General features: G+C 36.2%; 3 protein-coding genes across 4 annotated transcripts; 2 read left to right on the top strand and 1 right to left on the bottom strand.

The window, feature by feature from the left end:
* Positions 1-159: 159 nt before the first annotated feature.
* LOC136350957 (uncharacterized) lies at positions 160-2941 on the bottom strand. The gene is made up of 9 exons (XM_066303156.1): positions 2801-2941; positions 1548-1882; positions 1278-1492; positions 1163-1223; positions 844-1106; positions 593-791; positions 457-539; positions 310-401; positions 160-228 (listed from the first exon to the last, which is right to left on the bottom strand). The coding sequence occupies exons 1-9, from the start codon at positions 2835-2837 to the stop codon at positions 194-196; spliced, it is 1320 nt and encodes a 439-aa protein (XP_066159253.1). The 5' UTR covers positions 2838-2941; the 3' UTR covers positions 160-193.
* Positions 2942-3047: 106 nt separating this feature from the next.
* Positions 3048-6284, top strand: LOC136350959 (galactokinase-like). Its single transcript, XM_066303158.1, has 7 exons — positions 3048-3209; positions 4273-4450; positions 4759-4915; positions 5092-5217; positions 5277-5458; positions 5513-5787; positions 6007-6284. Exons 1-7 carry the CDS (start codon positions 3048-3050, stop codon positions 6127-6129), a joined length of 1203 nt encoding a protein of 400 aa, XP_066159255.1. The 3' UTR covers positions 6130-6284.
* A 1392-nt stretch (positions 6285-7676) lies between these two features.
* On the top strand, positions 7677-13814 carry LOC136350948 (E3 ubiquitin-protein ligase ZNF598). 2 transcript variants are annotated; one of them, XR_010734226.1, is made up of 9 exons: positions 7677-7952; positions 8734-9083; positions 9138-9376; positions 9439-9574; positions 9728-9939; positions 10067-10259; positions 10338-10777; positions 10900-12367; positions 12927-13814. XR_010734226.1 is itself a non-coding variant. In XM_066303139.1 (8 exons), the coding sequence occupies exons 1-8, from the start codon at positions 7770-7772 to the stop codon at positions 11928-11930; spliced, it is 2784 nt and encodes a 927-aa protein (XP_066159236.1). In that variant the 5' UTR covers positions 7677-7769; the 3' UTR covers positions 11931-13814. The 2 variants fall into 2 exon arrangements, 1 of the variants encoding a protein (XP_066159236.1); XM_066303139.1 differs by having other exon boundaries at positions 10900-13814.
* Positions 13815-14194: the final 380 nt, after the last annotated feature.

Genomic DNA, 14194 nt, shown 5'->3' with positions numbered 1-14194 from the left:
TGGCTAGTTATTGTTTTCTTTATGGTCCCCAAGATATAAGAAATTTTACCCAAATCTGCGAATTCAAGGATCTACAGGGCGTTCTTTCTTCTAGGGTTAGCCCCCTTTTACCCCCTAACTGAATTTTCTAACCGGTCTGAAGGAAAATAAAACAAAATCTAAGAAAATTAATAAGTCATTTATTCTAAAACTCTCATACTGCATAATGGGTCCTGTGGAATCCTTGGCCTGCAACAAAACGGAAACGGCCAGTTTTTTTAGTGTCCAGCTCGTCAAGAAACGTACCTCAAAACAGTCTAAAAAACTTACCAATGCTCTGTAAAATTAAGTCAGCATCGTCCAGGGAGGTGGCTTCAAATATGTAGCAAAAGAAGGTTTTGGAAATATCACAAGTTTCCTCTCTATTAATCAAAACAATGAGGATGTTGTTGCGTTAGTAGCACTAGAAAATCTTACCCAGCACAATAACCGAATATTTTCGGCAGAACTGGAATATTGCCGCACGAAGATATTTTCATATATGGATGATCTAAAATAATCTAAAAAAAAACAAAATTAATATTGGAACCACCTACTCGTTAGAAACGCGTACTTTTCCAGTCTCTTTACTCCGAATTTTCAAACCTATCTCCCCAATCTCCAGAGAGGCCGTCTTATCAATTCGCATTAGTGATTGGACGTCAGGTGAATGAGTATCTGCTAGGATCCTCAAAGCCTTCTGAACTTGCTTCACACTGCCCAATTCTCCTACATCTACTTTGGCTAAATACGACACTTCATAGCCGTAAATCCTGTAATAGTTTCATCTAGGAACCAAATCTTCCAAGGCAACACCTAGCATGCCTATGATTTTGAAGGCGACAAGGCTCATCAGAATTTTCCTCATACTGTTTCCGTATGCTATCCAGGTCTATTTTCAAATCCCGAAGCAAGTTTTGAATTGGTCCATACAGTTGTCCAGAAGATCGATCATAAGCTTTGACAATGCGCAGTCTTGTAGGTTGTCGTTTATTGCTCCTCATAATGAGACTTAGGCGCCCTTTGGAATTGCTGTTTATCTTAATGTCGTTGAGTTCCTCCAAAACGTCTCCCATTTTTATAACGCCCTGAAACCCAAGTGTTGGCCATATACCGCCGAATGGAAATTATTAGCCTAACGCACACTCTCTGCAGCAACTCCATCGGGTTCCACATTAACTATAACAGCCTGGTTATTAGAAAAGCTATAAGCGCATTGGTCAGACTTCGCCGAAAATCGCTAATGTTCTCCTAGTTACCTTACGGCAATTCCCAGCTGCTTGCAAGGCACCAACTCCATTGCCACCACTTGCGGCAGGCACCAGCTGAGGTCAAGAAATGAGGCATTTTGCAAATCCAGCTCAAAGGGTATCTTCGACACCTGCCTTAACACAGACAAGCATATCTCGCTGAGTATTTCATCTCCCAGTATAGAGTCTGAAGTGTAAAACACTGAAATGTACTCAGATTTGACCTATAAAAATCTCGCCTTCATGACGGAGTCGTTAGTGCATCTGAAGTGATCTCACCAACACCTCCACGGGGATATGTAAGCACTTCTTAGACAAGCAGTATTTAACCAATAGCCTAAATCTCCCAGAATTGGTGTGAGTATCTCGGCGATCCCTGGAATTATCCACGCAAGTCTTGTAGGTAAGATCGGAGGCGATATTGATATCTTTGGTGATGCTGCTCATCCACGAATAAGGATCTATGATTCGGTCGAAGAATTTGGTGTTTTGTTGTCTGATGAGACCATTGTTGAATATTTTCTCGATGGTTTGGACGAAGTGAAGGAAATAAAGGTTGTTATCTAATATGGGTGTGTTGCTGTTAGTTAGGGTCAGGAATTGTTGGACGCAGCCTGTAAGAAGAGAATACTTTGTATACTGCACAAAATCGTACATTGATCAGAAATATATGGATGGGGCAAGGTTCCGTGATAAATCGGAAGTGAAGCTCCTCATTTGGCTGAGAAAGTCTCACGGGCGATCTAAAAAGTTTGCCGCAGATATGCAATCGAAGTGATTGATACGCCTATGTCTATTTCGGACGCACATTACTGATGGAACCAACAAGTACCAGCACTCAAAACGGCCACTTCTAATACTTTAAACAAATGCAGAGTGACTCAAAAGAAAATAGTGTTCTTAGTTAGTGCAACAATTCTGTGCACACTTTCCATTTAACTTCCCCACAGAAATAGCTGTGAGGCTTAGGGCTTTGCCCCCGACCGGTAAACACCATTGCCATTATCTTCTAAATTGTGCCCTAGCCAAAAAGGGTGGGCGACTTCACCCTCCCCGCGCGTGCTACGCCAATGAACTCGCCTCTAAAATTTCTCATGCCACGTATTTGCTAATGGATCGATTTGTCTTGTACTGCATATGCAACACCGAATACTAGGACTGTGTAAATCAGTATTTTCTGCAAAAATATTCATGCAGTAATAACTTCTAAAATTGGCTACTTTAAGGGGACCATGCGACGATCATAAAGATGCCTTACTTAGACGAATGAAAGCCGAGAACAACGTGAGAGGAGAAATCCCATTTCTACGGGCAAATTTTATTCTGTGGTTACCACTGTTCGTCCTATGAGGTCATAAACTGTTGAGGCAGTGAGAGTGCATTATTGAAAACGAATGAGTGGCGAATGTGTTTTTCGTTTACCTACAGAAAATCGGAACAAAATTCTGATCATATTCCAAGTAATATCGCAAACAAACACTTCTTAAAGAGGTAGGTAATAAGGCGAGCGATTGCATATCATTAAAAGCTACCTTTAATGTCCTTAATCAACGGGTCACTGACTGACATCACTTATCAGCTCGTCTATTAATGATAAATTAGTCCACTGGAGAGATCAACACTATCTCCAGCCAGTTCATTCGTTTGTGTTAACCACAGCGCTTCTTCCAATCTTGCTGGGGGGTTTTTATTCGTTCGCTGATTTTCAATTCACTTCGAGCGTCCTCTTCTACAGTGCACGTTCTATAAACTTGGAATCGTTCGAAGTACGAAGGTGAAATGGCCGAGCAAATTCCTTCGTTGGAAACGCTGCTGCAGGAAGCGAAAAAAGCTTTCAGGGAACAATTTGACAGCGAACCTGACGTCGCGGTGGCGGCTCCCGGAAGGGTGAATTTGATAGGGGAACATACCGATTACAACGATGGATTTGTCATGCCTATGGTGAGATTTCGATCGGTTTTGATCGGCGGGGATCGGTTTCGTTCGTCTTATTTTAGTTCACGGCAATAATACACGGTGTTTAAAAAAAATTAGTGCGAAAGAGTAATGGGGGCTAAAGGGTGAGGAAATAGAGCGAACCGGCTGAACTCGCCCTATGCAAAAGTGGCTCGTTTCCATACTGCAGAGCGTCAAAACATTTTTTTTATTTATAACTTCGGAATAAATCGGTGTTCTGGCGAAATTCTGTCCACAATTAATTCAGTATTCATTTTCTGGCGAAACGACACCCTGCATCACAACACAATTTAAAAACTAAATATCGTCTTGTATGTCGAAAAGATTGAAAAACTAAGGGACTAACGTAAAAACGTATAGGTTTATTCCAAAAATATGCTATTAATAGATCTAATCAGAGCACAACACCAAATAAAAATACTCCTTATCAGAAATAAATAGTAAATAACCACAACTATACATCTCCGTTGACCTGGGAAAAATGATCAACCTAGTTGATATATTACGAATATTGTTTAAATGCTTTTCAATATCCCCTCTTTATCACCATAATTATTATTATACGGAGTGTTTATTAACGTGAGAGTTTTAAGGAAATGTATTTGGTTATTTTTTTCAAACGAGCCACGATCAGTTTCTTTGTATTGCATTAAGCTGATTCACGAACGATAAACGAATATTGCATTACCTGCGATGCTGTTTTTTGCATATAAATAAAATGCATCACAGTGCCAAATATACAAAACATTACGTTCGCCATATTTTCAAGAAACATTATTTGTTGTAGTAATGAATTAATAAAACATATAAAACATATCTGGTGATTGCTGTTACAATATTCAATAACATTTTCCAGCCTAAGCTTCCTAGGTTCCCTCGTCTGCAAACAACTTGCATTATAACTGGTCACCTCCTAAACTGGTGGCATAAATAAGTATTGCGATAATTTGCCCTTCACTATTTTCAAGTTTTCAGTAATGTGGTTTTATACCTTTTAGCCAATCAACTCTTGTTGATCTCTTCTCTAACGGAGCCGAAATTATTTTAGGCTCTGCCTTTAGTGACAGTTATCGTAGGAAGACAAATCAATGGAGATATAACAACAATTTTTACGACCAATCCAGATGCGGATAATCCAAGAAAAATCACCTTTGAAATGCCAAATTCCAACGCTTTGGTGAGGACCATTGCTCATGATGGCCCCAAATGGAGTTTATATGTAAAAGGTATTCAATTGGAAAATTAATATGTTCATCTGCTCTACTTTAACAACATTGCATAATAATCCACATTAAGCTTTAAAGCGATAAGGTTGTTTATTTAAGTATCTAAATTGTATAATAAACACTTGAAAGATATCACCCTTGAACCTGACATTAAAATCTTCAATATATTTATGTTTCTGAAGTTATTGAAAAATTATTTAAAACCTTAGCCTTGGGGTTTTCGTACACTCAGAAGAAATTTCGACTACAGACTGTTTTGCATTTGATTTATTAGCTACAAAATCCACCAAGAAATTAAATTTTTCCAGGAGTAATTGCTAATTACCATGGCCCATGTCCTCCAGCATTTGAGGCTGTAATACATTCCAGTGTGCCCACTGGTGGAGGACTATCTAGTAGCGCGGCAATTGAAGTAGCCTCATACACATTTTTAGATGCTTTGACTGAAGGGAAACCTGGTGAATCGTAAGTCATTTGTAAAAAGTGCACATAGGGCTAATGTAACTCTAATAATGCCGCGATCCGATAAATTCGCACTTTAAGATTTAATAAAGTGAGAATCAATGAAAAATGTGACGATGAACTTGTTGTCATACTACACAATACCTCGATTGAACGTAAAATTCGTTTTTATTCTCCAGACTCAGTGACAAAGCGTTAGCATGCCAAAAAGCCGAGCATCAGTACGCAGGAATGCCTTGCGGCATTATGGATCAATTCATTTCTGTAATGGGCAAAGCAGGAAATGCACTATTAATTGACTGCAGGTAGGTCGTTTTATTAAATTAAACACAATTTCTTTTCTCATTTTCGAGTTCACCACTAGAAGTCTAACTTCAGAGCTAATTCCCTTTGATGATCCCGAAATGGTAGTGCTAATAACAAACTCCAATGTAAAACACGAATTAACAGGGAGCGAATACCCTACAAGACGGAAACATTGCCAAGAAGCTGCTCTTATACTTAAGAAAGTCAGCCTAAGAGACGCCAACAAAGACGACATTGATTGTGAGTATTTTAATAATTATCATACTTCAAAGCTCTGATAATAAACAATTTCAGACCTAAAGTCCATTGAAACAGATGAAACTCTACTTAAAAGAGCTAGACACGTTATAACGGAGATTCAAAGGACCTGTCAGGCGGCAGTTGCCCTTAAAGATAAAAATTATCAAAAATTCGGTCAGCTCATGATAGAAAGCCACAACTCGCTTCGAGATGACTTTGCAGTGTCTTGTCCTGAGGTAGACAGTTTAGTTTCAGCAACATTAGAAGTTGAAGGAGTATTGGGGAGCAGGATGACTGGAGCAGGATTTGGAGGAAGCACTGTTACATTGGTGAGTTAAAGTCAAATATCTCACAATTTACTCATAACAATAGTAATAACAAGGTTACTAATAAATGAGTTTTTTATGATAGAAGTGTACAGGACACATGCCTTGTAACTTGTAAAAACAAAAAAAGGGAACAGTCTGTGTACCTTATTACTTTTTTTTGTTTGTGTTATCCTTTGATTATCTCAATTTAAAGTAGGTAAGTGTTTCTTATGGTTTTAGGTTCAAGCCAATGCTGTGAACAGAACAATTGAAAATATTAAGAAGAACTATAAAGGAAAAGCAACATTCTACATCTGTAAAGCTAGCCCAGGAGCAAAGATTATTCAGTCATCCAAAAAATAAAATCAACTTATAATGTACCTACCAATATTTAATATATTTTGTTTTCTAGTCGATAGGGCTTGTATGTATGTTGTTTTTGAAGAATATAGATTTATAATTATCTTTTTATGTATTATAAATAGTTAAAAAGTAAATACAAATATTTTTTATGGGTTTATTGATTTATTTCTCTTTCTCAAAAAGGTTACATCAGTTACTAAGTCAAATATCATCAAATTTATTATTATTAATTAAATGGAATGAATATATTTATATATTGATTATTAAAGGAAACTTATTTATTTCAAAACCTTTTGCCTAACCTGACTAAAAAGAGGTGCAACTCCATATACCCATATCCATCTCTGTCCATCTTTGCCAGTTCATTTATGAAGGCAAAATAAAATAGTCATTAGAGTCAGAAATATTGGAAAAAGTAAGACTGAGTAGATATAACATAAACCAAACCACCAATTTTAACAATAACATTAAAATGAAAATCCTGATGATAAATTTGCATTAAAATTCTAATAAAAGGCCACTTACACTTCTCACTATTTTTTTGTTCTCATTCGTATTTCATGCAACAAATAAGCTTTTATACTTGGGTCTGTAATCTTTTCATTAATTTCTTTTTCAGCCTTTTTACCACCATCCTTATAAAATTCTGCTAATCTCTCTGCATATTCCAACCAAACACAGTTAGCACAACCTGACATACAACAGGCAGTAGGTTCTTCAGGTTCTGTCAGTGTAACTGAAGATGGTTTTGAAATGTCTGAATCTTCTTTTTCTGCAGAATGTTCCTTGTTGGACTTTGATGATGTGCTAGTGTGGCTTTTGTCATTAGTTGAAAAACATGTTGATAGGTACAAAAGCCTTGTTGGAGCAATTAATGTTTTATAAAGAGGATGTCCAGAGTTTCCTGTAAACGATTTGATGAAAAGAAATTATGTTAAAACGTGTCTGGCATCGCTTACCATAAATTAGGACAGGCATGTCCCTGTTAAGAAGGCTATATAAGGTATTTGGACTTTACACATGTTGCGATGATGCGATGATCTTATGTTATATAATCTAGAATTCAGAACTTCTTGGAAACCCGTCCATCTATGCACTTCAAAATACAATAAAATTCATAATTAATCTCAGAAGTTCCAAGTTCTGAAAGACTGTTGTATAACTTCTTAAAGTGTTTTTTAGATTTATTTTTGAGGTTAGTTTACCCTTTTATTTGACTTAATACTCCTTTATTTGTCATTTCATACTACCTAGTCTGACTGATCTTCAATTGTGGAGGTAAAAATGAATAAACATTCAGTTTATTTACTTTACTGCAAAAATTAGTAATTACAAAGTCATAGAATGGCAACGTTTAAAACATCCTCAGCATATATAATGTTTCGTCTGGAAAAATCTTAGGGCCATGTCCAAAAACATTATTTTAGTTCTTTCTCGTTATAAGATACATACGGCCTTGCCAATTTACAACCAATCCTATTCAAATTCCACAATATGACAGGTGACAATGACTTATTTGACAGAAGAAGGCAAATTGGAATTTTCATTTTGTTCATTTTTTTATCATTCAAGTGGGAAGCATTTTGAAAGAAAGTTTCAAGTTTCCTTTTCCAGCGAGATTCGTAGGTAAATCTTCAGATATGGCCTCAAAGGATAAAGTAAATATAAACGATTCCGATAACTTATGCGTTGTTTGCTTCAAAGAAGTGAAAATCTACTCGGTTGGTGTCTGCGATCATCCAGTATGTTTTGAATGTTCAACTAGAATGAGGATTCTTTGCAGACAAAACGAGTGTCCTATATGTAGAAGGGACCTTCCTAAGGTAAATTGCTGAGAAACAGCTCTTTTCATTTGCTCACCTAATTTTGGTTGCTTATGTAATGTGGGAAAATAAATTGAAATCCCTTCTTATTGCTGCTTTGACAAACATTTAATCAATGTGTTTTTCTCTAAATTGTGCAAGGAGATGCAAACGTGCATTATAGGTAATAGTCAGCACTTAATGGGGGATTCTTTTTCTACAGGCCGCCTCAGGGCAGAGTGAAAGTATTCCTAATCTTTTATTATTTGTGCCCTTGAGTTTACAAATGTAAGAGATACCTTCACAATGTCGTAGTGTGGCCAGTGAAAAATGCTATAATTGCAACTGTAATAGAAATGGCTGGGTTATGATGGAGTCTATGACAGTTCTGCATATGTATGGGTCAGTGGTGTAAATGGGCATTGGTGACAAGACCCACCACATTAGAGCAAAACTCAACAGCACAGTGAATGTCCCAGTAGGTAGTTTAACTTAGCTACCAGTAGCTAAGAGTGGAGCAGTACTTATAGATTTTTGAAATTACAAATCAGTGACGATTATCATTGTATCAAGCTTAGTTACTTCATTAAATAGAAGCAAAGAATTTCAAGGTTTTTGTGAAGATCTTTAGTTATCAATGGTGTGCATTTAATTTAAAACAGCTTATACCTGTGCATCTATTTTATAACTTTTGTGTATAAACCATTGTTATATCTATATGCCTTTTTAAAATCATTGGTGTTATATAAAATCTAGGACATTCAGTGCAATGTAACACTATTTTATGTTTTTCAAATTTCAGGTGGTCTTTACAAAAAAACTAGAACTATTTGCTGCTTTATTCTCTCAGTTTGAAAGATCAAATCTCCAAAATCGTAAGTTCGGAATCATATTCTGCACCTTAGACATCCAAAAGGCTTACTTTAAGCTCCTTGAGCACCGATGCTGGCAATGCTATGGAAATGAGAAAAAACCTTGGTGGTTTGATTCATTTCAGCAGTTAAAAGATCACATGAGGAGAGAACATGAATTGTTCTATTGTGATCTTTGTTGTGACAATTTGAAAATATTTAGTTTTGAGCGGCCCTGTTATACTAGACAAGAATTAGGTTACCACAGAAGGAAAGGGGACAAGAATAATACATCACATAGGTAGATATTTTATATATTAACAATTCTAAAAATAATGTTTAATTTTTCATTTAGAGGTCATCCTTTATGTGAATTTTGCGATACCCGGTTCATGGACAATGATGAACTATTTAGACATATGCGGAGAACACATTTATTTTGTCATTTCTGTGACGCTGATGGGAAACATGAATACTATGTATCAATGGAGGACCTTAAAAGGCATTTTAGAGATGAACATTTTTTGTGTGAAGAAGGCGAATGCAAAACGATGCCTCTTACTGCAGTGTTTAGAAGTGATATTGATCTTAAAGGTAATACACCCAAACATATTGAAAATTTGTTGAGTATGTTACCAATATTTCATTACTTATAGCTCACCTTATGGCAGACCATAGATTCATGAGCAAGTCAGCTATAAGGCAAGCTAGAACTCTAGAGTTAGAATTTACAATGGCGCCGAGGCCTAGAACAGATGGTAATAGAAATAGGAGACCTGATCGTCGAGATAGGTACGGAAATATACAAAACTTTAGGGAGCAAATTATAGAAGTGTGGCTAGCGACATAATTTCGGTACAAGATACATTTATTGTTGGTTATGCATTAGAAGAATTAAGTCAAATGCCTTCTTATTGAAACCAGTAAATATGTTTTTTTTCTTAGATTGGATGATGAGAGTACATACACTGTCGAGCCAGGTGGGCCTGGGGGAGGGCCCGTGAATCAAACTCAAATGTTTGTTAATCCGTTAACTCCAGATCAATTTCCTGCTTTGGGGGGAAGTTCATCTGTAAATCCAAATATCACCTTAGTATCCAAAAATTACACAAAGTTTAGTAATGCTGCTTTTAATAGAGACGACTTTCCTTCTTTAGGTTTGTTTACTCTACATCTCATACTTACAAATTTTAAATCATTGTTGCTGCTACTGAATATTAGAAAAAGCAACAATAAAGTTTGTAATATCCATTTTAATTTTTACCTAATGAACATTAAATTTAGGAGGTTCATCTTCAAGTAGAACGGTGCCTGCCGTAACAATACGAGCCAATTCAACAGGTGCCACTGCACCGGAAGTTACCATTACACGCACTGTGCGTGGCCAGCCATCTGCGCCTATGCCGAAGGAAAGTTTTCCAGCTCTTAGTGGTCCTAACAAACAGTCTGGAAGCAATACTGTTAGGTTAAGTGTAAAGTACGTTTTTAATTTTTTTTTTTTATATCATTAATACACCATTAGATATACATTGATACATCACTCTTTTGTTTGCAGTAGCAACAATCAACAACAACCCCCAAAGGTGTCCATCCAGGTTAATCAAAACTCCAGTGGTGCAATCACTACTCTCATTACCACTAGCGCCCCTTCTACTTCACAGAGAACTGAAGTATTCCCCGCTCTGGGTAAAAGCAACCAAAACAATATTCCGAAAGCTCAGTGGGTGCAGCCAAAAGCTAAGAAATTGGAGAATAAAATTGAAAATAAAGCGCTGAAAGTAGCCCAGTGTCCAAATTTAGAAACCTCAGATTTAAATTCGTTTCCAAGTTTATCAAGGGGAAAGAACGAGAAGCAGAAAAAGAGTTGTAGTGTAACTGTACCTGTGGATAGTTGGGTTAATTTGAACAATATTAAAGGTAACAAACAGGGCAGGAAGAATGAGCAAAATAGAGGAGAAAATGGTGGAGAGACGGTGACCGAAAGTGTTACTAAAGGTAGGTTTATTCTTTATGCTGTACAAGCGAAAAAACATTAATAGCAATCTGTATTTCCATACAATTTATAAAGTAGCTTCTGGCCTATATATGTGCAATTTTGTTTTTATTTTTGGCTTTAGGTGGTGGAGACGGTAACAACAACAGCAAGAAAACCGAAGCAAACCGAAAAATCAACCAAAAAATTACCTCAAATCATAGCTCAGAAGTTTCACCGTCCCTTCCGAGAACGTCCAATCTTGACACAAAATTGAACAATTTAAAATTAGTGGACCTAAAAAGACCAGATGGAAAGACTCAACCGGAAGAATGTAACAAAAAATCTAAAAAGAAAAAGAACAAAGATGCGTCAGATTCAAATGGAAACGAACTCGATAATAAAGAGAAACCTAAATGCGAAGGGGAGTCGGGTAGCAATGAAGGAGCGAATACGGGTAAAATTAGGGATGTCAATGACAACGAAGAGAAGGCAAACAAGAACGGAATTAGCAAAAAGAGATCCGAACTTAAAATTGGTGCCTTGAGCAATAATAAAGAAACATCAATGTTGGGTGATGACTTCCCCACTTTGGGTGGTGCCAAGCTACCTCCTGGATTTTCCTGTAAAAGTTTAACACCTATGGTAAAACCACCTCCGGGATTCAATTCATCCGAGTTTCCATCTCTGGGAGTTTCCAACGATTTAACCTTTACAAGTTCAAGCGGGCAAAGCTACGCTATAATTCCCACCGAAGTACAATCGTCTTACAAACAACCGTTTAACTTCCAGAGCCGCAATCAAAACCTGATTCGGCGCATCATGGATGTTTTAAACAACAACGATTCGATTAGGCAATTTAAGTCTTTATCCGATAATTTCCGGAAAGGTGATGTGAACGCCAAAAACTATGTGGGAAAATGTGTTAGCGTGTTAGGGAATAAATTCGACGACATTTTCCCAGAGTTGCTGGTTTTATTGCCTGATGTTCAGAAACAGCAGGAGTTGTATCGCGAAATGCGGGGTGCAGGTAAGGAAAGTTTGGTGGGGTGTGAAAACTGTGCACAGGTAGTGTTAAAGAAGGAGCTTAGTGAACATTACAGCTATCATCGGTTGGAGAACCATTTTCCTTCATTAGGTTCCGCTCAACAAATTCACTCTGCGTGGAAAAAGTAACGTGATTTCTTATATTAAAATATTAATACATTGCGTTGTTTTGCCTTGTGAGTAAATTTAGTTGTAAGTGTTTATTCTGGGATTGGAAAGACATTTTAAAAAACTAAAGAATATATTGTAGTTGCCACTAATTGGGAAAAAATCCAATCTGGGGAACTGTCGAACACAACCGAGACAGATTCTTTAGTAAAAAGTCCAGATCATCGAATATATTTTTTAGATTTTTAATTTCATCTTCAGGTGTTTTCATATTCCACGTAAAGTTATCTTATCTTTTATACGAAATATTAAGACGTATAATGAAACGCGAATTGCACGCCTTGACTGAAATACTTCCAGCGATGATTCTTAGTCACTTGTAGTAAATATTTCTCAGATTTCGTGTAACAAACAGCTTGGAAGATGTAGCCAGTCAATTATTCGAGATACCGTACAAGGTAAGCACTTTTGTATAATGTAATCTTGTCCAAATGAAAGATACTAAAATTGTAACAGTCAATATGATAGTTGCGCATTAATGCGCAAAGGCTATTTTGACAAATCATATCTACAGATGCTTTTCACTTATGTATTTTTATTAATATTAACAAAGGCGAAGATCCCAACCTTATCTTTACGCCATTTGTCACCGTAAAGTGTTGGATTTTATCATATGTAGGAGAAAATTTCGTCCCATCGCTACAAAGAAGTGATCTTCGATCATTTCTTCCACTCCACAGTGTACAATAGTTTACGACACACTGCCGACTTCTAAATTCTGCCATTTTTCTTACCGTTATTACCCTCACATAGTTGGAAATGCTAAATGCATAATGTCCTAACTAGTTAACCATAATCATCATCGTATTTCCTTCCAGGCAAACACAGCTGTCCTAAACTAAACTGTATATATTACTATTATGTATTACTCATATCGAATTTCATAATCAAAAAAACGCAACTTAAATCGGCAAAGTGCATACAGTCATTCTCCATTAGATAGATTATTGGTTCCAGGGCTGAATTTACAACCGACACCAGTGAAAGCGCGTGCCACACAGCCAATTTTTTTTGCAGATATTCCACATATTTTAAAAGGGAAGAAGGTATTGCCAAGTTTTCACCTAATTCATAGACAAAGACAAATATTTTGGCCTGAACTTGGCCCTTGAACGCTCTAAATGATGTAGAGCGATTAACAAGAAACGGAATCAAACGGACTTCGAATTTATTTAAAGAAAAATGCGATCAAAGCAATAGCATTTGGTTCCAACAATGTTACGCCTAAATCATCATCGAGTTTGTTTTTTTTCCCCCCAAACGCTCTGTATAAATAATATTAATTTTTTGGCTGTGGTTACATAAGAATGCCATTGCTAATTGCATTAATTTCTTTGAATTGTAGTATTTATTTTCTGTAGTGTACGTTGTTTTTTTATTTTGCAATGTTTGTGTTATTGTTGCTCTCCAAGCGAATGCTAATTTGAACCACATTTCATACTAAGTTTACTTGCACGTAGGTATTTATGTTCCACAGAGCGAGTGGCATGTTTGATCATTGTTATCAACCTAAAATGCAGGATGTTGCCGGTAAGTTAGACAAAATTCATACTCGAGAAAGCTACTTATTGGTGACAAAGCAGCAGTGTGCATACCTAGATTCAGAATTCCATCAGCTTATATTTTCTTAAAACTTAAATCTGAATATACTACAGTGAAATGTGAAATGTAGTAGATGTTTTGGAGCAATATTTTTGTATGTCATTTAAGGAGTTGTCAAAGTTTTTTTTCTTTTTAATGTATGAATTACGTTGGTTTTAAATAATGTAAATTTGTACATAAAATCATTTTCAAGGCACTTGTTACGAAATCTTAAAATATTTTTAATTAAAGTATTTTTCATAATCAAGGTTTTTTAATCCATTTCTGAGGATAAGTTTGAAGCATTGTATGTCTTCAAATGTATAAACATTTAAATATCACATTTTTTGCATATAACGATAAAATGTTTATAAAATAAATGGCGACAGTAATTAATACCAACAGGTTTCGATGCAGTTACAAATGAAGGTACATTTAGCATTAACCACGTTTTGGAGAAGCATAGCAGAAGAAGGTAAGCAGGTTTTGAAAAACAAATGCTTAATTTAGGGTTTTCTTGGGAGTTCCGTCATATTTTTTATAATTTGGGTATGCTGTATTTTGTTTAACTCCAATTTTATGTATACAGAAACCCTGTTTTGAGAATTTTACCCAGGAATTAGTATTGATTTTTTTTAAATTTT

The sequence above is a fragment of the Euwallacea fornicatus genome, chromosome 4 (genome assembly GCF_040115645.1).
Source record: "Euwallacea fornicatus isolate EFF26 chromosome 4, ASM4011564v1, whole genome shotgun sequence".
NCBI lineage: Eukaryota > Metazoa > Arthropoda > Insecta > Coleoptera > Curculionidae > Euwallacea > Euwallacea fornicatus.
This window is presented reverse-complemented; position numbering and strand designations above follow the sequence as displayed.

Coding starts and splice junctions, on each gene's coding strand:
- LOC136350948 (XM_066303139.1), top strand. CDS start 7,770: ATGGCCTCAAAGGATAAAGTAAATATAAACGATTCCGATAACTTATGC. Junction 9,377..9,438: donor AAGTGATATTGATCTTAAAG/GTAATACACCCA, acceptor CATTACTTATAG/CTCACCTTATGGCAGACCAT. Junction 9,940..10,066: donor AGACGACTTTCCTTCTTTAG/GTTTGTTTACTC, acceptor CATTAAATTTAG/GAGGTTCATCTTCAAGTAGA.
- LOC136350959 (XM_066303158.1), top strand. CDS start 3,048: ATGGCCGAGCAAATTCCTTCGTTGGAAACGCTGCTGCAGGAAGCGAAA. Junction 3,210..4,272: donor ATGGATTTGTCATGCCTATG/GTGAGATTTCGA, acceptor AAATTATTTTAG/GCTCTGCCTTTAGTGACAGT. Junction 4,451..4,758: donor ATGGAGTTTATATGTAAAAG/GTATTCAATTGG, acceptor AAATTTTTCCAG/GAGTAATTGCTAATTACCAT.
- LOC136350957 (XM_066303156.1), bottom strand. CDS start 2,837: ATGTCAGTCAGTGACCCGTTGATTAAGGACATTAAAG. Junction 1,883..2,800: donor GTTGATTAAGGACATTAAAG/GTAGCTTTTAAT, acceptor CTCTTCTTACAG/GCTGCGTCCAACAATTCCTG. Junction 540..592: donor GGAGTAAAGAGACTGGAAAA/GTACGCGTTTCT, acceptor GTTTTTTTTTAG/ATTATTTTAGATCATCCATA.